This window comes from Molothrus ater, chromosome 4 (genome assembly GCF_012460135.2).
Source record: "Molothrus ater isolate BHLD 08-10-18 breed brown headed cowbird chromosome 4, BPBGC_Mater_1.1, whole genome shotgun sequence".
Taxonomy (NCBI): domain Eukaryota; kingdom Metazoa; phylum Chordata; class Aves; order Passeriformes; family Icteridae; genus Molothrus; species Molothrus ater.
In genome coordinates, this window is record NC_050481.2 from 11,060,868 (window position 1) to 11,081,258 (window position 20,391).

At 47.0% G+C, this 20,391-nt stretch overlaps 1 protein-coding gene across 4 annotated transcripts in view; it reads left to right on the forward strand.

Annotated features, from left to right (window-relative positions):
• Window positions 1-20,391, forward strand: part of SLC4A4 (solute carrier family 4 member 4) — a 115,935-nt gene that overhangs the window by 52,463 nt on the left and 43,081 nt on the right. For 2 of the 4 annotated variants that reach the window (XM_036382716.2, XM_054514511.1), the window contains exons 4-6: window positions 10,769-10,904; window positions 14,603-14,763; window positions 17,215-17,394. In XM_036382716.2, coding sequence (XP_036238609.2) covers window positions 10,769-10,904; window positions 14,603-14,763; window positions 17,215-17,394 — 477 coding nt within the window. The remainder of the gene's footprint in view (window positions 1-10,768; window positions 10,905-14,602; window positions 14,764-17,214; window positions 17,395-20,391) is intronic. The other 2 variants (XM_054514510.1, XM_054514512.1) reach the window with 1 other exon arrangement.

Consider the following 20,391-nt stretch of genomic DNA (forward strand, 5'->3'; position numbering starts at 1 on the left):
AGCTTTGTTTTGCTGTTTTCCTGTTTGGTCTTGGTTGTGCTGGTGCAGCCCTTGCTGTTTCCAAAGAGCCTGTCAGTATCTTCTGATGCAGAGTTGGTGTTTTGTTACTTTCTTTTCTATTCCCATTCTCCAGGCCAGGATGCCAAGCAGATCATTAAACCCAGCATGGGGTTTCCAATCTCTCTTCATTACTAAAATTTCTCTGAAGCCGTGGCAAAAGTGTTCATGTTTGGGCAGCAGATGGGATAGCTGGAGTGGAGATCATCTATCTGGGAAGGTCACTAATAAAATAGAATCAATGAGGTTGGAAGGTGCCATCAGCGGGTCCCAACCTCTGCTCAAAGCAGGGCCAGCTTGGTAATTAAGTTATTAACTTGGCTTTCTCAGTTATGGTATCGTGTCTGGAGCACTCTGTCCTTAGATGGCAGTGCAGTGACACAGGGCCCCAGGGAGGCACACTGTTACTTTTCCTACTGCTGGAAGCATCCTCATACCTTTGGATGCTCAGGACAGGGAATACTTGGGTCTCCTGGGGCTCCCTTTAAGCACAGGCAGTACAACATTATTCTTGCCAAGTGCAAGGAATTGCATCTTCTTTCTCTCCTTTGCTGTGGTTTCATCCTCCCCTCACCTGCAGTAGATCCTCTTGTATCCTCCTCCTCCTCCTCCTATGTAGCACAAAGGGAACGATGTGACCCTATAAAAGACACTATTTCTGCCACTTGGGGGTGAGGCTGGGACCTGACCATTAGGAAGGTCAATGCTTCTGCAAAAATCCCCCCCAGCCATTCCCCTGGTCCAAGCCATCCCCAAACTGACCTCCTACTTATGTTTTCTTCCCAACTGTCTAATCATTAGCAAGCTGCTTAATGCACAGCAAAAGACCAATTAACCCTAAAGCATTTAGTGAACTGCATGTAAATTAGTTGTAAAATGTTGCTGTAAACATTAAATGTTAGGCAATTACATAAACCAATTATTGCCAAAGTTGCATTTAGGAGCTTAAAAGAAAGAAAAAAAAATGTGCTTAAGTAGCACTTTGGAGAACTCTGCTAATAGTTTTGTTTTTAACTGCAGCCCTCCCGGTCTGGCTAAGTCCCAGCAGGCTGGGGCAGTTTAGATCCCATGTGGTTTTAGTTGTGTAAGAAAAATAAAGGCGTAGTCACCTTGTGCACCTTTGGAAACGGCAAGGAAAACCTCCAAAGGTCCCATCCTGGAGTCTAGAAAGAAATGGTAGAAATATGGTAGATGGTATCCTGTTGGATAGCAGTGCCAGGTAATTCTGGGGATTGATGATTGTTTTCTTCAGATTCAGGCTGCATGAAACCTTTTCAGACCTGACTAAAACCTTGGCTCTGGACAGGTCTGGTGAGACGTGAGCACAGAGGGCCTGGCCACTCATTGTGAACTCCTTGGGTTCACTTCCATCCTCTCTTCTTTGTTCTGCAGACACCTGCCTCCTCCCACATTACCCTTTGGGAAAGGCTGAGTGCCTCTGCACCCACCTGTGTGCTGGGGTTTCACACGAAGAGGCTGCTTTGCTTTCCTGCACAGTTTTTAATCCCCTTAATTGGCTGTCTCACTCCAAGGTGGTCCAGGTCACCCACTGCTTCTCAAGCTCCTGCTGCTAATGGTCTTAAATAATTCATTTTCCTTGTATGCCTCACGCACTTATCCTCCAGTGTTTAGTGGAATCTTTCATTTTTGGTAGTTTTCCTTTGACCGAGGCTTGTGTCAGACCCAGATGTTCCTAAATGGTGCAGTGAAGTGTGGCTTTGCCTCTTATTCTGTGTATTTGTGCTTCGCTGCTGCTTTAGAGCCTCTTTGTTGTTTTGGTAAAAGTATCTCTCTGCATGGCTCGTGTTGCATTCCATAAGGAGTCACCAAATGTGTCTCTAGATACCAGATTTCTCATTTTTCAGTGAAAAAACAAGTTGGGTTTGTTTGAACTTCCTTTCCTCCTTCTTCAGTTTTGGCAGTAGCCTTTTCTGGAGTAGTTACAGTGCATTCACTTACTGAAAGCCAACCCGTGCTTAATTTTCCTGGATAAATCCATTGGATAATGGTCTTTTATTTTTCTTGTACACAATTTTACTAGTGTAGATCCTGGTCATGTTCCTTTCCTGAAAGTGGAAATATTTTATACTTATGTTTCCTTGATTGAATTACAGAAATTTGCTTAAAGCTGTAAAGCTACCTTTCAGCATGGATGAGACCCCAGCAAATCCACTGTTTTTTTCCACCACAGTCATGTTCCCTGGAGGTTTGGAGTTTGTGTAGGAGGTGGGGGTGAGTCTGTGAAGCTCGGAGTTAAAAGGAGGCAGAAGCTTGAACTTCACTTGCTGTTGCAAGGGGAAACGAGTGCAGAGCAGGAGCTGCCCAAATGTCAGCAGGCTTTTGAGAAGGAGCTGAATTGGGAGTTTCTGGGAAGCTGCTTGGAAGGAGTGTGCTGCTGGCAGCCTGGAGCCCTGCCAAGCCCGGAGTTAATGGTGGTTAATTTTTAAAGGCAGGCCCGAAACTGCTCATTGTGGCTTTGTCTCAATAGGGTCTTTCTGCTCCCAAATGCCATTGCAAGAGCCCTTTTCCGAGTTGCCTTGACTCGACCCAGAGAGAAAAAGAAAATGCCTTCAGAGAGGTGATTTACCCACGCAGAGCTTTGCTTTGCCACGCTGCTAACTGGTGGGACAGTTCCATCAGGATGGTGCTACCATGTCCAGGGATGCCAAGGGAGGGAAGTGGTGTTGATCAGGATTTAACTTACAGAGTAAATGCAGGCACCCAAAGGGGCAGGTCTGTAGGGGTGGATTCACCCGATGGAGCTTGCTTTGCAGCAGCAGGGAAATGTGAGGGAAACGAGCACCCAGACGTAAAACCAGCTGGTTTTGTAAGCACCCTGTCAGGCCAAATCCTGGTGCTCTCCTGGTCAATGGAAGCATTGTCTGGATTCTCAGGCTGGCTTTGCAGCTTTTTAGATAAGTGGCTGTGAACTGTTGTGAGCCAAAAGGGCAGTTTGTCACTGAGCAGAGCTGTTCAGAAGGTAGTGGGAAAATAGAGAAGCCTTTTTCAAAGCATCTCAGAGGAGGGTGGCACCTTCCTCCTGCTGTGAGTCAAGGTGAAGCGGCCTCCTGAGCTCTGGCTTCTGAGCTGGTTGGAGCAGATGATCCTTGAGGTCTCTCCAACCTGGTGTCCTACAGTTCTGTAATTCTGTGATAGTGGTTTTAGTGTGGAGTATGTGTAGGACAAGGGGGGATGCCTCCCCATTGACACAGGACAGGGTTAGATGGGATATCAGGAAGAAATTCTTGTCTGTTAGGGCAGTGAGGCCCTGGCTCAGGTTGCCCAGAGAAGCTGTGGCTGCCCCATCCCTGGAAGTGTCCAAGACCAGGTTGAATGGGGCTTGGGGAAACCTGGGCTAAGTGGAAGGTGTCCCTGCCCGTGGCAGTGGGTTGGAACAAGATGATCTTTAAGTCCCTTCCAACCTAAACCAGTGTGGGATTCTATAAAATACATATTTACACCGTGGCTTCCCTCTCCTGTGTGGAGTTTGGAGCAGGACAGGTGATGAGGAAGGAATAACAACCTGCAGAACCCCCCAGCCCATGCCTTTAGCTCTCATGCACCAGTTGGTACCTGCAGGGATGGTGAGGAATAATAAAGCACGGCTTCCTCTGTGCCCAGAATGGATGAGGTGTTTGGCAACATGGAAAACAGAGGGGACAGAATGAAAAGAGCTGAAAGCAAAAAGTGTGGATGCCAGAAACATTCAGTACTCCTTGAAAAACTGCTTGGCAACAGAGGTGGGCTCTGCTGCAGCCGGAGACACGGGGCAAAGGGCTTGGCGTGCTCGGAAACTGTGGGAATAACTATGGAAAATCCTCATCCACATGTGTGCAGTTTCCTCCCTCTGTGAGTGGGCTCTCTCTTGCTGAGCCCCTGCTGAAGGAGACTTCCATAAGTGCTGAAACAGTCAGCTGTGGAGATTGATTGAACGGGACAAATAGACAGTGATGAAACCCTGCTTGTGAGAAGAGCTTAATGGGCAGAAAATTGGCTATTGCAGCCGGAGGGCTGGTTGGGAGGCAGAGAGGAAGTTTCCTCTTGTCGTTGTGTGGAAGCTTAAACCCAAGAGGAGAGCCCAGAGTTGTTATGGCTGTGTCCTTAGAAGTGTCCCTGTACCCTCCCTGTTACCTAAACGAGGTAAAGGAGCAGTGGTAGACTGAGTTACAGTTTGGCAGGAGGGCTTGTGGCTGGTGCAAGGAAACAATGCTGCTTACAGGGACTGCAGCTCCTCAGACCTGCTTTAAAACCATCTTTGGGGAGCAACATTTCAGTCGTGAAGAAGAAAAGGATTTTTTCTTGGTTCACCAGAGGAGCAGGAGTTTTCCCTTGTCCTTATGATGAGCAGTTGCTTTGTGGGCACATGGTGCAGTGATACTGATGGAGGTGTGGGAAGAGCTGTGTGTGATCACGGTGTGCTTACAGTGTTTAAGCACCAGAGCAGGACCCAGCAGAATCCCAGAGAGGTGGAGAGCACCAGTCTCTCCAGGAAGGAGATGTGAAAGCCACACTGCTTTGAAAAGGGAAACCAAGAAAAGCTAGAGAAGGAAAATAATGAGAACGAGGGAATGATTGTTGAGCTCAGTTCTATGTGGCAGCCACTGCTCTGCTGTTTCACTGGGAACTTGACTGTTGCTCAGATCCAATGGAAGTGTGATGCCAGATAGCATCCTGTGTCTGTGTGACAACAGGAAATGTTCCAGAGCTCTGGAGAAAGCCAGGCTTTCCCTAGGTGCTGCTCTTTCTTTATTAAAGTCTTCTTGGCAACTGCTTGGGAATCGCTCCTTAAAAATGTGCTGCTGTAGCAGTCTGGCACAACTGGAAGTACGATGGCTGACCCCCAGCACTGGTCCAAAAATACCTTTGTTATCCATATTTTGCAGTAAATTGCTTATGGTGTGTTTTATATCAGAGTTTATAACCAGTATGGTTTGTCACTGTGGAGTAGTTGGTTTGTAAAAGTGTCTTAGGCATTGCTGCCTTTAATGCTTGAAAATTTTTAAAATGTAGTATAAAAAGACAAATTTCCTGTTTTTCTATCAGTTTGGGAGCCAGTCACTGTTGATTAGCATCTAGCTGTGGCATACCCATGGGGAATTGCATGGTCCATGTATGCCCAATTCAGCACCCTTGGAATCTGGGGAGCCTAGCATTGAAGTGAGCAGGCAGAGCCTCACATTGTTAATAGGTAAAATGCTTAGTTTGGCTCAAATGGCTCATTGTGTGTCTGTGGGAGGCTATCTGTTCCCATTTCCTTGGGATTCTGCAGCTGCCTGTGCTTCTGGCAGGTTGTGTAGACATTACTGGGTTTGGCTGCAGCTGGGAAAAACAGTCTTTGAAGGCAGAGTCTCCCTCGAGTGGAGCAATGCTGGAAAAAGCTCATCATGGGACTTAGGATATAGCATATGGTGGTCTCTCCATCACAGCCATGTGGATGGGATTCGCATGCTGCCTTCTTTTATAGGAGAACTGCCTTTTAGGATAAGGTTCACCACATTTTCATGAGATGGTGTTGGGTTTGTTTAGAAGTTTGGATTGTCCATGTTGCATCCAATGATGAGTTGATGTGAAACATTTTTGGAAGAAGGGTTCTTTTTCTCTCCCTGCATCTCCAAGGAATGTTTTAACAAAGCGTCTGTAGGTACAGCACCAAAGACCAAGGGAGCTGGGAATGCCCTGCAAGGCATTATGTAAATGCCGCCATTCTTCTGGCACTTGAGAGAACACACTATTACTAAGAATTTGTCCAATACTGAAGATTTTTTTGCAGATTAGACACTTAATATATGCCACGTGCTGCAGAGGAATTTACAGCAAAACATGTACTATCATGTAGTCCAAAAGTCCAGCAAAAAATGGATTATTCCAGAGGCAGTCAGTGCTGTTCATTATGTCTGGGAAGGGACACTCTTAAAAGATAGGGTAGATTTGCTCCAAAATAAAGCAAGCACCTCAAATAGCATTCTCTGCACCCCACAATCGTGCAAGAAGTGGCCTGGGGAGGGATTCAGGTGCTGTGGGGAGTGTTCCCAGCTGCCAAGTGTTGCCTGTGGAAAGTCTAATCTGCCTCACAGCCAGCCTGCCCCAGCACGGGGTCAAAAAGTGATTCTTCACAAGCAAAGACGCAAAACAAGCAAGGAGAAATTCTCACGCTTGCTTAGAGTGATTAGCTGGGGAGCAGATCGCCCAGGGCTGCTTCTGTGGGACCCTGGGAAAGGCCAGGGTGCAGCCTCGGAGCAGTGCTCCCAAAAACTCAGAGCAGTCTTTCCAGAAGTAGGTGTCCAGGTGATTGTTTCCTCATCTCCTGGTTTTAGGTGGAATTCCATTCAGGTTTGTCTTTAAAGGAAGCTGGTGGGACTGTGGGCCACCAAAGCCTCCCCACATGCCTTTAGCTGGTGTCTTGTGTTGACAGTGACACACAATTAAAATTGGTTTTAGTAATAGAGAATTTTGGAAGGGAAGTTAGCTTAACTGGAAAGGAAACAAGTTTAAGTCTATTACAGGTGTCTGCACAAGTGTGTCACTGCTCTGACTGTGGATGGGTTTGACCTGGGCTTTGGCAGAGGGAGGGCAGCCGCAGAAAGGAATGGGAGTGTGATCATATCCTATATAATCCTTTAATAAGCCTGCCTGGAAAGCACATTTGACAAACCACTTTTCTTGGTACTGGTTCCACAGGCTCTGGGGAGGGATTTGCACCAGGTCTCTCAGGGATTTCTGTAGCTGCCAATGCACTTAGAAGTAACAGAGAGCTTTGTATCTGATGGTCCCTTCAGCCACAGATGGAGGAAGCAGTTGACTGAGGTGCAGGTCCTCAGTGTAATAAAGAACTGAAGGCATAAGCAAGTGGGAACAGGCAGAGAGAAAAGTCTTTTCAAGAAGTGTGGGTTGAATTGAAGGGCAAGATAGGAGTAAGTATTTACTAGCTAGTCACTCAGCAAAACTCTCTGCAATTCTTTTACATTTATTTTCAGCCAGATAGGAAAATCAGCAGTGGTTCTGGCAACAAAATATCTCAGAAGGATCTCTCTGTGAAAAATGTATTGCAGCTTAATCCTGTTCTCACTGGAGTCAATGTCAGACTGCTACAGGATTGCAGGGAGGAGATAGGATGGGTTTGTTATGCAGCTAGCCATGCCATTAACATGTTCAAAACATAACTTCTCCTTGTAAAGGGAAACCCTACTGAAGGAAATGTGGCTGTCTTCTGTTCATTTAAAACAATAAAAGGTTTTCCTCCATCTGTCTCCAGTGACTTACTTCATCTGTGTGAATTTTCAGTCCTTTATAGATGTGTGAAGAGAGTAATTTTGGTTTATCTTAAATTTAGTTAATGCTATCCTTTAAGGCTTTAAAATACTTTTGAAAATCTGTACCAAAGTAGAAACACAAGAAGAGTTCTGATTGAATAGTTCTGAATCTTGAAACAAGCACAAACAAAGAAATCCTGATTTCAAAGACAAACCTGTTCAACAACATTTTCCTGATAAGGAACTAAGTTTTTCATGTCTTCAGAAGTGTCCCTGATAGCAGCCAGCTGAAAAAGCAGGAGGGGGAAAGCATGTTGGCTGAGTGGAGAACAGGCTGTTTAACTTGTGCATCAACACAGGTACCCCCTGTTCTCCATCCTGAGGCAGCCCTGTACACGTGGAGAGCCAGGCTGAAGCTGCCTTCCACCCACCACCAGCCAGGACCTCAGCACCAAAGCAGGAGGTGACTTTAGAATAGGGGGCCAGTGCCACCAACCCCTCTGGCATTTCCATGTGTGGCTGTGCCATTTCACCAGGCAGTGAGGGATGGCTGCCACCAAAGCTATTGCTGGAGCAGGGCTGGGAAGCTCAGGCATGCCCCATTTGAGGTTGTGCTAGAATGTGTCTCTCCCTATTTCCAAATTCCCTGAGATTCCTCTCTCTTGATGGAGATTGATTTTTGCCTTTGGGAACCTGAGGGTATACATTGTGCTCAGAACTGGCCTGAGCTGAACTTGGAGAAACTGCTGATGTGTTTGCTCTTGTGCAAGTTATCATTTTATAAGCTGCCTCACAGACTGAATGGAACAGGAAAGGGAAGAGAGGCAAGTGAGAGACTTCCTTATGGATGGCATTGCCTCTGTATCCATGTTGTGTAGGAACATTCAACCCTCTGCAATTAATATCTTAATTCCTCTCCCATTCAGGGGAAAAATATAACCTCAGCCATCTAAATTTGTAGATGAGCCTTTTCTCTGCTGCAAATGTCTGCTGACCATCAGGATGTTCTCTTGAAGACAGTAAGGAAAGCAGCATTGAGCCGCTCCTGGCATCAGTGGTGCTGGTTTGAGCAGCTCCCGAGCTGGATGGCCAGGCAGGAAGCAAAGGTGGTGGCCAAGGCTGGGCCAGGCTGGCCCGGTGGTGCTCAGAGGCCGGCAGGCAGGGGGCTGAGGGGTCACCCCCCCGGGTTAATGACTCCCCAGCCCCTGAGCCCGGGGCTCAGCCGGCTGCCCACGCCGAGCACACGGTGTTCGCCTGGAGATGAGGATGGAAATATGTTCTCCTTGCTCAAGAGAGCGCATAAACAGCCCATAAACGGCCCATTAACCCACAAAATGGCAATCAGGAGCATGTGGTCGGGCCAGCATCGGGACCTGTGACCCAGCAAGGGCCCTAATGGGACTGTGAACCTTATCATCGGCCCTAAGTGCAGGTAATGGGTAATCAGCAACACGGAGAGGAGGCAGCCAAGAGAGAGGGGGTGACGGACGATGGCACCCAGGTTCAGTGTGCAAAATATTGTGGAGTGATTGTGTTATGGCTGGCAGTATCAGGGTAACACTTCATATAGTGAAACCACTTCAGAGTGACTCAAGAGAGACTTTTCCCATTGGCTCCAGTGGATGCCTTCAACAGCTCAAGGAGCTTTGCAGTCCCTTCTCTTACAGCCTCTTCCAAGCAGCAGCCATTTCTGTAGTCCATCTTGCTTTTTGAAGCAATAAGATGGATGTGTATTTTATTTGTTTTCTACCTGTGATATTTGAATTCCATTTGAATATAAAAAGATAGTGAAATTCATTAGTGCAGGTGAAGGGAGAGGACGAAGGAACAGGCATGAGTCTGGCATCTCCAGTCCCCTGCCACGGGCAGGGACACCTTCCACTAGCCCAGGTTGCCCCAAGCCCCATTCAACCTGGTCTTGGACACTTCCAGGGATGGGGCAGCCACAGCTTCTCTGGGCAACCTGAGCCAGGGCCTCACCACCCTCACAGGCAAGAATTTCTTCCCAATATCCCATCTAACCCTGTCCTGTGTCAGTGGGAAGCTGTTGCCCCTTTTCCTTTCACTCCAGGCCCTTGTCAGAAGTCTCTCCCCAGCTCTCCTGAAGCCTGCAGGAAGCTGAATGCCTCGTGATGGGGAGGCTCCTGTAGCAGCAGGGCAAGGTCCTTGGCTCCCAGGAGATTCCAAGGGCATTTATGATTACAAATATACTTTCAGTCAAAAGGAAATCTATATCACTGAAGCATCATCACTCTGAGTAATTTAGGAAGAAAGCTATCAAAGTTTATTTAAGTTAAAGAAAAAGGAGTAAAGGGCATGTTTTTTACTGGTTTCTTTTTTCCCATTGCAAATTGAGAGTCTGTTTACCCTGGAAAAATCAATGTGGTTGGACACCTGATGTAATTAATTATTTTGCAAGAGAGGGCCAGCTGATCTTTTGAAAAGAAAGGAGTTTTTAGCAGAACTGTTCAAAGTTCATAGTCTGCTGTGTATCTCTAATGCTGATAAACATCCAGCAGAAAGGATGTCTGTCTTAAAATTTCACATGGTCACACCTTTGTTTTAAGGTGATATGCTGAGAAAAAGGCTGTAGACCCCAAGGAGCCCTTCAGCAAGGTGACTCTGGTGGTGTGGGCTCCACTTATCTTTAGGAGATGCCCTTGGGCCTTGGGATGATGGGTACAGTGATGTTCTCAGGTTTGAATTTTGAACTCTTAGCCAAGAAAGGGTTTCTGTCCTTTTTCTCGAGCTTATAAAACAAACAGGCTTTGCTTGTGCCATGTGTTTGAATATAGTAGTTCTTTTGCCTAAACAGGCAGCCTTTTCCAACCCGGACCAGTTGTTTTTTTTTCAGTGCATTGGTGCCTGACTAAATGCATGGGGTTGCATTCTTCATGTATAGAGGAGACAACCCTTCTGTTAAGTATTCCTGTGTTTTCCAGTGGTGGGCTGGGGAGGTTCCAGCCTGCCTTGCAGGCCAATGGCAGCCCAAACCTGGCTGGCAGGGAGGGAGGGGAAAGCCAGCAGTGGGATGCTGTGCCAGCAAGCCCCCAATTGGTTTGGCTGGAACTGGTTTTAGGTCATATAAAAAAGGGGGTGAAGGATCCGGGCTGCTCAGAGAGCGGCCGGTCCTCGGGCAGCGCCACAGAGCACCATAGTGCTTTTTTTTCACAAGGACTGCAAATTGCTGTAACATAGTCAAGGTCTGTAGGAAGAGACAAGTTTTCCTGAACTTTACTCCCAGCTTGAACTTGTAAGAAGTTCAGTGAGAGGCAAGGAAGGGGAGAGAGGGAGATAGAGGCACCCTCGCTCCTGGCCCGCGTCCGCAGTGCCGAGGATGTCAGATGGCAGAGGCAGCCTGGAGAAGCAGCTGAACGGCCTCGGGGAGCAGGGCAAGGAGAAGAGCCGAACGTCCCTGGTCATCTCACAGGCCGTTAACCGCAGTATTTTCACCTCTGCAGTCTCCCCCGCCGCCGAGCGCATCCGCTTCATCCTCGGAGAGGAAGATGACAGCCCCGCGCCCCCGCAGCTCTTCACCGAGCTGGACGAGCTTCTGGCTGTCGATGGACAGGAGATGGAGTGGAAGGAGACTGCAAGGTGGGTTGGTTTTCCTTTACCCCTGAAGGGAAGGGCAGCCAGCAGTGCTTTCCACGGGAGATTCCTGGTTTAGCATTCCACTGGGGAATAGCTGTGCTGCAGGATCGCATGGGGAAGCCACAGAAAGGAGCCTGCGAAGTTCAAATTGCCATTCTTTGGTAAATGAGAGAATTTTAGGGTTTGTTTAGGTATTCCAAAAGAAAAACTAGGGAAACAAGACAGTGCCAGATGGATTGCAATAGTTTGCCTGTGGAGAGAAAAGTATGGGCTCAGTAGTGCTTTGCAAAGGGGGACACGTCTCAGCCAGAATTGGCAGAAGTTGCCAATTCCAATTTGGCTGAGTCAAAACCGCTTCAGTACTATTGCCCCAAAGTGGCTTTTGAGCCTGCTCCCACCTCACAGGGACAGGCTGTCCCTGTCCTCCTGAATTACTGATGGAATTAATTTTAAATAGGAAAAAAAGCTTAAAGTTGTTTTCTTGTGAAGAAATTATTCAAGGTGCATGTTAAGTGCTGCATGGGGTTGCTTTGCTTTGAGTTCCTTGGTTGGGTTCTTTGATGCTGCTGTTAGTTTGATCAAAAAGCCATGAGAAAAAAAGCTGGGGTCTGGGGTTTTTGGGGTCTGCCTGCTACAAGTTACATGTAGTTTATATCTGAACACTACTGGCCTATTCCCAATTGCCCTCACTGAGCCTGGGGATTTTTCTTTTCCTTTATGGTGGCTGGGCTAAGCTCTTTCCCTACCTTCCCCTCTTAAGGGCACTGTCTGTTCAAAGTTAGCCCCTGTTTGGTCACCCTAATCTTCTTTACCTGTGATTTAATGAGCTGCTCCACCACCTACCCCTTTACCGCTTATCTTAATTTATTTTTGCTTCCCAGTTGCTTGGGGAAATTACTTAATGACTTTTCACCTTTTACTCTCTAACTTCTGACTTGTTGCTCATCCTTTTTCTCCCTTTATTGCTGTTCTTTCCTCTTGCCATGAATTCAGCGCTTCCTGATGTAGGTGTTGTTACACATCTTTGGTAGGAGTGCTGCATGGAGCTGTGTGTGGGGTTCACTGCAGGGTTCTTCTCCCAAGTAGCAAACCACAGGACAAGAGGAAACAGCCTCAAGGTGTGCCAGGGGAGGTTTAGGTTGGATATCAGGAAAAATTTCTTCACCCATAGGGTTGTCTGTGCAGGATAGTGGTGGAGTCCTCATCTCCTGTGGGGTTTGAAGAATGTGTAGATGTGATGCTTAGGCACATGGGTTGGTGGTGGCCTTGGCTTTGCTGGATTAATGTTTGGATTGGATGATTGTAGAGGACTTTGCCAACCTGAATGGATCCATGATTCTTTGTATAAATGACACAGAATGTAACAAAGCACCCTGTTGAAGTGCTGTTAAGTTTCTAAATTCACTTAACCTCCTGCCTTTATGGATAGTGATCTTACAAGGTGTCTGATTGCTCAGGATTTTTCAGTACATTGCTGAAATTACTTAATCTTGCACTATAGAACCTCCTGAGAGCTCCTGAGCATCTCCCAGTGCATCCAGAGCTGGCTGGTGCTGTGCTTCAGTAGGCACAGGGTCTGCCAGCTGTTTTGGGGTTGTTTCACATCTGCTGCTGCAGAGCAGCTCTCCCACAACTGGGAAGTTGCAGGAGCAGGTACTGAACACAGGAGCAAGTGCAGTGCTGTGTGGGTGGAAGAGAGAGGAGAGGACAGAAGAGACCTTGTAGGGTTGACGCTTCCCCTGGCCCAGTGTAGAACTGCACAGCTCCCAGCTGGGGAAAGCAATGCTGGCTGCAGGCTGGTGCAGGGCTAAAGGCTGCACTCATATTTGAGAGAGCAAACAATCAAATTACCTTCTTCATTTCCCTCCTGCTCTGTTCTGACACCTACACATTCCTTCTGTCTGCTGCACCTCGCTCCCAGCAGCCCGTGAAAGCTGTGGTGATATTATCAGGTGTAAAAGGGTGAAGGATAGAAATGTAATTCCTGGCACAGCTTATAGAACAAAAAAGATTATAACAGAAGTTCAAAAAACCCATATCCACCATCCCACAGTCCAGCACTGTCATTCCTTTTCTCTGTAATCCCATCACCTTCCTGCCATCTCTCTGCCTTATAGAGAGAATGTCCCCACGCTATGGCGGGCATGTCTTGGTCCCCAAAGATAGTTCACTGCTCCTCACAACAGGCTGGGGCCCTCCAGCTGCTGCAGGTCTTCTCCTTTTTGTGCCTCACTCCCTGTCACCACCTCTGGAATGCAGGCATTCCCTGCTTAGTGAAGGTGCCCCTGCCCATGGCAGCAGTTTGGAACTAGGTGAGCTGTGAGGTTCCTCCCAACCCACACCACTCTCTGGTGGTGTGAATCCAGCAGGCATTTGTTCACCCAGGTTTGCAAGTTAATGTTTGGTGTATTGTGTTGGGACTGTGGGTTGCAGTGAGAAAAGTAAACAGAAAGCAAATATTGATAGTTGTGAGTAATCACTTTCCCTGGAAGGACAAACATTGGTAATTTGCAGCCTACCTGCTGTTACAAGGGTAAATGTGACTCCACACAAAGCCCCTGAAGTGCACAGACTTGCATCCACCCAGATCCCTCAGGTGTCCTAGGAAACACTTATTTTTTGTGAACTAAAAGGACCTTATTAATTGGAGATGAAAATCAATCTTTTATCTTGAGTTAAAAAGCAGCTTTAAAAAAACAAAGTCTCAGAAAGAGATTATTGCAGTTGTGAAGCATAATTGATTAATCCTCAAGTAATACATTTTTCAGGATTAAAGATAATTTCCCTTGCTGTTAATAATATTCTTTTGAACAAATTTATGAGCTTCCTTACCTTATGTGCGTAGGGTTTTTTCTTAATAATCTCTTTATATTAGTCACTGGAATTTTCATTTTCCACATATATTAAAATGGTGTCTCAAGAGGGGATTAAAAAGCATTTCTGCTTTGCCATTAGGGCGTACTGGACCCGTTTTCCTGCATCCCCAGTTTACAGCAGAGCTGTTGCTGGGTGTTGTGGTGAAGAAGAAGGTGTGGGCCAGCTGAGATCCCCCAGGCCCACAGGAGCCCTGTGCTCCATCCCCACTGCCCATCCCTGCACCTGTGGGCTGGGCACAGCGGGGCCAAGGGCAGGGTCAAGGCTGCAGGGGGAACTGGGGGTGGGCTGCATGCCAGGGACAGGGAGCCTCCTGTCATCCTAAAACTACAGGGATGTAGTTTTAGGGGTGTAAAGAGTGTTTTGCACAACCAGGATTTACCCTTTGCTCTCACCTTCCATTTGAGATAAGTTTTCTGGGTTTTTCAGACCTGCTTGGTTAAATCATTAAACAGCAGCTGGAGGGAAAGAATGAGCTCCTTAATTTGTGCCTTCTCCTTTGGTGGCTCATTTGTTCTCTAAGAGCACCTTCAGACATGACTAGCTTGTACTCCTCTCTTCCCATCTTTGTCAGCCTGTGGGCATGGGACAACAGTATTCCGTGCTGCCTCCACCTTGGCAGTGACTGATTCCATATTTTATTGCCTGAAATTGAATCACAGAATCATTCAGTTTGGAACAGCCCTCCAGGATGATGGAGTCCAACCATTAAACCAGAACTGCCCAGATAATGAAGGACAAGTCGCCTTATTTCCAGAAATGCTGATTTAGTTCCCTGCAAGGAGGCAATAGCCTTAACACCATGTCATTGCTCTGCCCTGTTGCAGGTGGATCAAGTTTGAGGAGAAGGTAGAGCAAGGTGGGGAGCGATGGAGCAAACCACACGTGGCCACCTTGTCCCTGCACAGCCTGTTCGAGCTGAGGACGTGCATAGAGAAAGGCTCCATCATGCTGGATATGGAGGCTTCTTCCCTCCCACAGGTGGTGGGTAAGTACACCTGCCTTGGCTCTTTCTCTCACCACTTCCCCACAAATTTTTATTAACTCTGGTTTGGCTTTATGGGTGGTTTTAATGAAAAAGCACTGCTTTTCCCATAAAAGAGAAAAAAAATGAAGAAAAAGGAATAAGAGGAAAAAAATAGAAAGTACCTGGAAAGAGATAACAGATAGATTAAAAAAGTCCTTCTCAGTGCAGGAAAAAGAGTAAAAGACATCCATTTAATTTATGTTCACTATGGAAAAGGTGACATGTGGAAAGGCCATGTGTCTGGAGCAGAGACACCCATCAGGTATTGTTCATGCAGAACAACTCGGGCCAGGAGCTGCTCTTGGCTGAGGTGTTCAGCTGCCTACTGAGGGCAGATGGGGCTGTGTTTAGGATGGGATACCCCCATCCCCAGCAAGGGAGAGGGGAGAGCACCCCAGCACCAGCTGGTGCTCTGCTCTGCAGAGTGGGGGGGCAGGTTTTGTATGGTCAAATCAGCTGTGGCCCAGGGTGACGCTCAGTGACATGCTGAGAGCCAGATCATGTTGCCCATGGTGTGTGAGAACTTAGGGAAAATAAATTTTCCAAGTGAGCCATCCAGTGGAGGGACATTTAACCAAATTGCTGAGTTTAAGAGCCATTACATGAGGAGATCTAAAAGAGAAAAATTAAGTACTTCCTCTGCCAAAACTCAGTGCTTTGAATGATCATCTCAGAAGTAAGGTCAAAATTATCATGGCATGGAATTCTCCCATACACTGGATTGTCAGACTTGGAATTACAGGTGTTTCTGGTGTTAAATACAGAGTTTTGAACTTAGTTTTGCTTATGGTGACATGTATCTTCCTTTGCTTTTGTATCCAAATGCACATCTTTGCAAAGTTTTAACAAAATAAACCCCCCAAGAAGCTCTCAAGTTTTCTGCTGAAGGTTAACTTGCTTCAGAAGCTGGTGTTCATGGTCCGAAACCTTAAACCCTGAAACATTAAATTTTCTTTTGAAGTCCCTTCGAGACGTCACCTTCAATCTCCTTCTTCAACCTCCAAATTAAATCTAATTCCTAGGAGATTAAATTACACATTGGTGGTTGCTGTTGCTGTGACACTATGACACTGTCCTGAGCGGGGTGTTTTTGCTGGTCCAGACCCTTAATCAGACAGGTAGGGATACCTGGGACTGGATTTCCAGAATGATTTAATCATGATAACTTGGCTTGTGTCTGGTAGTGACACACAAGAAAGGAAAACTCCAAAGAAAAACTCTCTCTGTTGTTTGTGTTTTATCTGCAACAGGGAAGGGAAGTGCCAGATAGAGAAGGATAAAACTTGAATGTAGGTTCTGAAGGAAATACTCCAAAACTCACTAACCAAAACCATGAGCCAGAAAAGCTTGTACTAAAGTAACACTTAGCAAAGGTCAGCCTTTTGCCAGGCATGTTGTGTAAGGGTACCTACGTGCTTCTGCCCACCCTGTCTTAATTTGAGAGGAAGAGCTAGGTGCTTCTGTGGGGATTTGAAGAGGCTTTAATTCTGAGCAGCACGTAGAGGATGACTTTCTGACTCACTGAGTTAGCAAATGTGATGCGTGTCCTGCCTCCCCCTTGCCATAACTTTTATTATTAGCACAAATAAAAGTTACCAGCAGACAAATATGAGCTGCCACTTGCCCTCAGGGGACAGCGCGTGAACTCGAGTCACCAAGGGAATAACTTCATGCCAGACTTACTGCACAGGGGACATTCTTCATAAGTCTGGCCACCTTTCTGCCTTTTTCCTCTGGGATAAGGGAGGAGAAAGGAGGGAATTGATGGGAAATGACCAGGCATTGAGGGCGCTGGGGGCCTTTTCTCCTGGCGACTCCATGAAAAGTAAAGCCATATAATACATCCTATGGTAACTGGAGCAAGTTCTGCCGCTTGTAGTTGCCATCACTTCAGTCCTACAAGTGAATGATTTAATTAGTGGCTCATCTCCAGGATTTCTTCCTATCTTTAGATTAAGTTTTACTGGGGGCCTGCAAGGTGAACTCAGGCCTTGTTGAAGCTGATAGAAGATTTTCTGTGTGCTTTATGAGAGCATTATGGAACTTGCAATAGAGTAATAGTATCTCCAAGAAAGTCCAGGCTCAGAGGAGATTCCATTTCTGAGCTAAGAATTGGCTTACTCTGGTCTTTGAAATAGGCTCCATGGCATGTAGGAAATAGCAGAAGGGAATCTCAGTGCAGTGGGTGTGTTAGTGGCTCGTGCTGGATGGAAATGCTTATGTCCTTTTCGAGAGGAATGTCTAAAAGAGATTTTCATACAAAAAAAAGCTGGCTTTGAGATGGTGAGAAAGCCTTCAAAAAGGCAGGGTGAAAATGCCTCCAAGCCCTCTCTCTCTACTCTCCCTGGAGCGATTTTGAGCTCTGTGGTTAATTTTGCTCTCCCCTCCCTACCCCTTCCTGTGTGGCCACAGAGATGATCGTTGACAATCAGATCGAGACGGGGCTGCTGAAACCCGACCTGAAGGACAAGGTCACCTACACGCTGCTCAGGAAGCACCGGCACCAGACCAAGAAATCCAACCTGCGCTCGCTGGCTGATATTGGAAAGACCGTCTCCAGTGCAAGTAGGATGTTTTCCAACCCCGATAATGGTAATGCAGAGGCTACCTGGCTATAGCCTTCTCTGTCACAGCAGCCCACCCGCCCAGAACTAACTGCGTGGCCCTGACCCCGCTTCCTAACCCCAGGAGCAGCGAGGCCGTGCTGATGGCGCATCAGCGGGGGCTCTGCAGCTGCTTGGCCCTGGCACAGCACTCTAAGCACACCTTCACTGGACTGGCAGGGATCCAGGGGCAGGCTGGAAGGCAGGTGGTGCTCTTGCAGCTGGTGTCTAGGAGGTGGTTTAGGAGCAACGATAGGAAAGAGAGATTTGCCAAAAACTTTGGTGGGGCCTGAACCTTAAAAGGCTGGTCACCTGAAATATTTGGGCAGAGACAAAGCTTCCATGCACATTCTGTGTCTGTAACAGTGTCAGTAGCACTGTGAATCAAAAATGACCTGGCAGTAACACCTAGCTTGCATTTTATTGCCATAAAATCATTGTCCAGTGGGGTAAAGCTGATTTCCATCCTGCTTTATTCGTCCTAAAATAGTTTTGTGGTGTGTGTTGTGAATATGTGTCCTGTTCTCTCTAAAAAAGGTGCAATAGGTAGTGCCATGTTGGTAGTGGTGTCCCTAAATGTGTGTGTGTGTGTGTGTGTATGCAGACAGCTATGGAGGCCTGGACACTGACTCAGTGCTTGCTCCTGGGTGGAGATTTGGGGTCTTCTTGCTCATGGTATTTAAAAAAAGAGGAGTTTTATGCCTCTTGTCATGCCTTGGAGTTCTCTCAACTGTCTCCTGTGACAGTCTGGAAATTGGGTTAAAAGTTGCCATTTTAAAATACCCAGAAATAAGAGCAAGTGAAGAAATTATTTTCTTCTTGCTCCACCAAAGGCCTCTTAGCTTGCTGTGTTTGGCTTCTAAAACTCACTCTAACATTCATCCCTAACCTATTCTCACACTTCATTAATATTTCCTACCTCGGATCATCCTTTGGTTTTGCAGCAGGAGTGTGTATGTGTGTGTTCCTTGCTCTGGGTGATACCTCCTGTCATGTCTGCACCTTGATAAGGTGGTGAATGAGGGAGTAAGGCAAGGTGCAGTAACGTGAACCAAGGAAGTGTTCACAGTGAACATCCCTGCAGGAGACCAATGGAGCAGAGAGGGACTGGGCTCTGGGGAGAGCACTGGGAGGAAATGACAGCTTTAGGGACAGCATGGCTAGATGAGTGCTACAGCTGGAGGAGCCATGGGCAGGGACTCCTTCTGCTGGAGCACATTGCTACAAGCCCCAGCCAGCCTGGCCTTCTGGATGCCTTCCCAAGGTATGCTCCCCACCGTTTGGATAGAAGGCAGCTGCTTTCTGGTACCACCTCTGTGGCTCCAGTCCTTTTTGGGCCTGTGATGGTCGGGTTCGCTGTGGGGAGCAGAACCCTGGCCTGTGGCCATGGTGTGTGGGAGGCTGAACCCCAGACAGACATGCCTTCGGCTCCTGGTGCTCAAGTGTTTCAGTCACCTCTTGTAGGGGATGCCCTCAGTTCTCGGCTGCAAATCCCTTTTCCTGCACTTAGGCAGAGCTTATCCCAGGAAGAGTGATGCTGACAAAGGGCATTCCTCACATTCTCACTCAGTCCCTGCTCATTTTTCATGGCTAAAGGCCTTCTTTACTTGGATTTTAAGTGATTTCAATATCATTCATTTCTTGTTCTTGTTTGAATGGGATGTGCAGGTCCTGGCTCAGTTGGACTGATTGTCCAGGAATTCTTTCCTGGTCTAGACTTCAGGCACTCCTTTTATGTTCTGTCTCTGTTCTCCCTCCTGGGATATTGATGTGCTCTGAGGATGTGTAACACACTCTGTTCCATGACAGTACAAGTGCATTGAGACTTTAGAAGGGCAAGACTGACATATGGGGGAAAAACCTGATGAGTAGTCATTACTGTTATTTATTATTTACACTTTAATGGAAAAGTAACTACAGAATGTATTTGATCAGGTTATACCTTGGATTCAGTGGGTGTCTCATGTGTCCTTTAGACAGATAAAAATTTTATGAGGCCAACAGGAGTGCAGCTCTCTCTTAGCATAGCTAATCACCCTAATGACTGTGCCACCAGCACCAGGCACTCCTAAATTCCCCTTGAGTTTCTTTCCAGGTAGGTGTTTGTTTTCATCTCAGTGTCAGTGACACTTCCATCCAATAGGTCTGAGCATCCACCTGCCCTCTGCACAACAGCTTTACAGTCTAGTGCAGCTACCCCCTGCTTCACTAGCTCAGCAGGAACACCCTCTGCAACCAGCCAACCTGCCCTTGAACACTTCCAGGGGTGGGATTTGCTTGTTAGATCTGAAATTTGGAAATATACCCTGGGCCATGGCTCAAAAAAATCCTGCGGTGCCTCTATCTCATTTGGTTCAGAGCGCTTAATTAACGGAAGTCTTAGGGCCTCCAAAATGTTCTTATTTTTGACTTCTGAGGTGAATGAGCCCCATGCAGTTATCCCAGATGCCTCTAGAAATTCAGGAATCTAAGAAAGAGAGATGTCTCTGCCCATCTCCCTGCCATAACTGATCCTGGAGCATCTCTATCCTTTCCCAACCCTCCCTAGGGATGGGGGTGGCTCTGTGGTGCCTGGGTGGGTCATCCTCAGCCCCCATCTTTGATGTCACTGCCCTGTTTGTAGGTAAGGTAGTGATCTTTGTAGGTAAGGTAGTGATCAGATGGGCAGAGACATGGCCGAGGTGTGCTCTGACACCTGCTCTGGCAGGATGTTTTGTCAGGCATCCCTTTGCTCTGGGAAAGGAATTGGGCAAAAGAGGGTAGTTCCTTGTGTGCCATGGATGGAAGAGGATAAATCACAGCACTCCATTGCTGTCTGTTCACTAGGAAGAAGATGATTGCCAAAATACTGGATGTACAAAGCTGGACTAAAGCAATTCCTCCATGTTACCTTGTGAAGACACAGCCCTTTTCCTTGCTTCCATTGGTAGAAGGGTGAACTGTATGAAGTGTTCAGCAAGGATATTTCCATGTTACATATTGATGA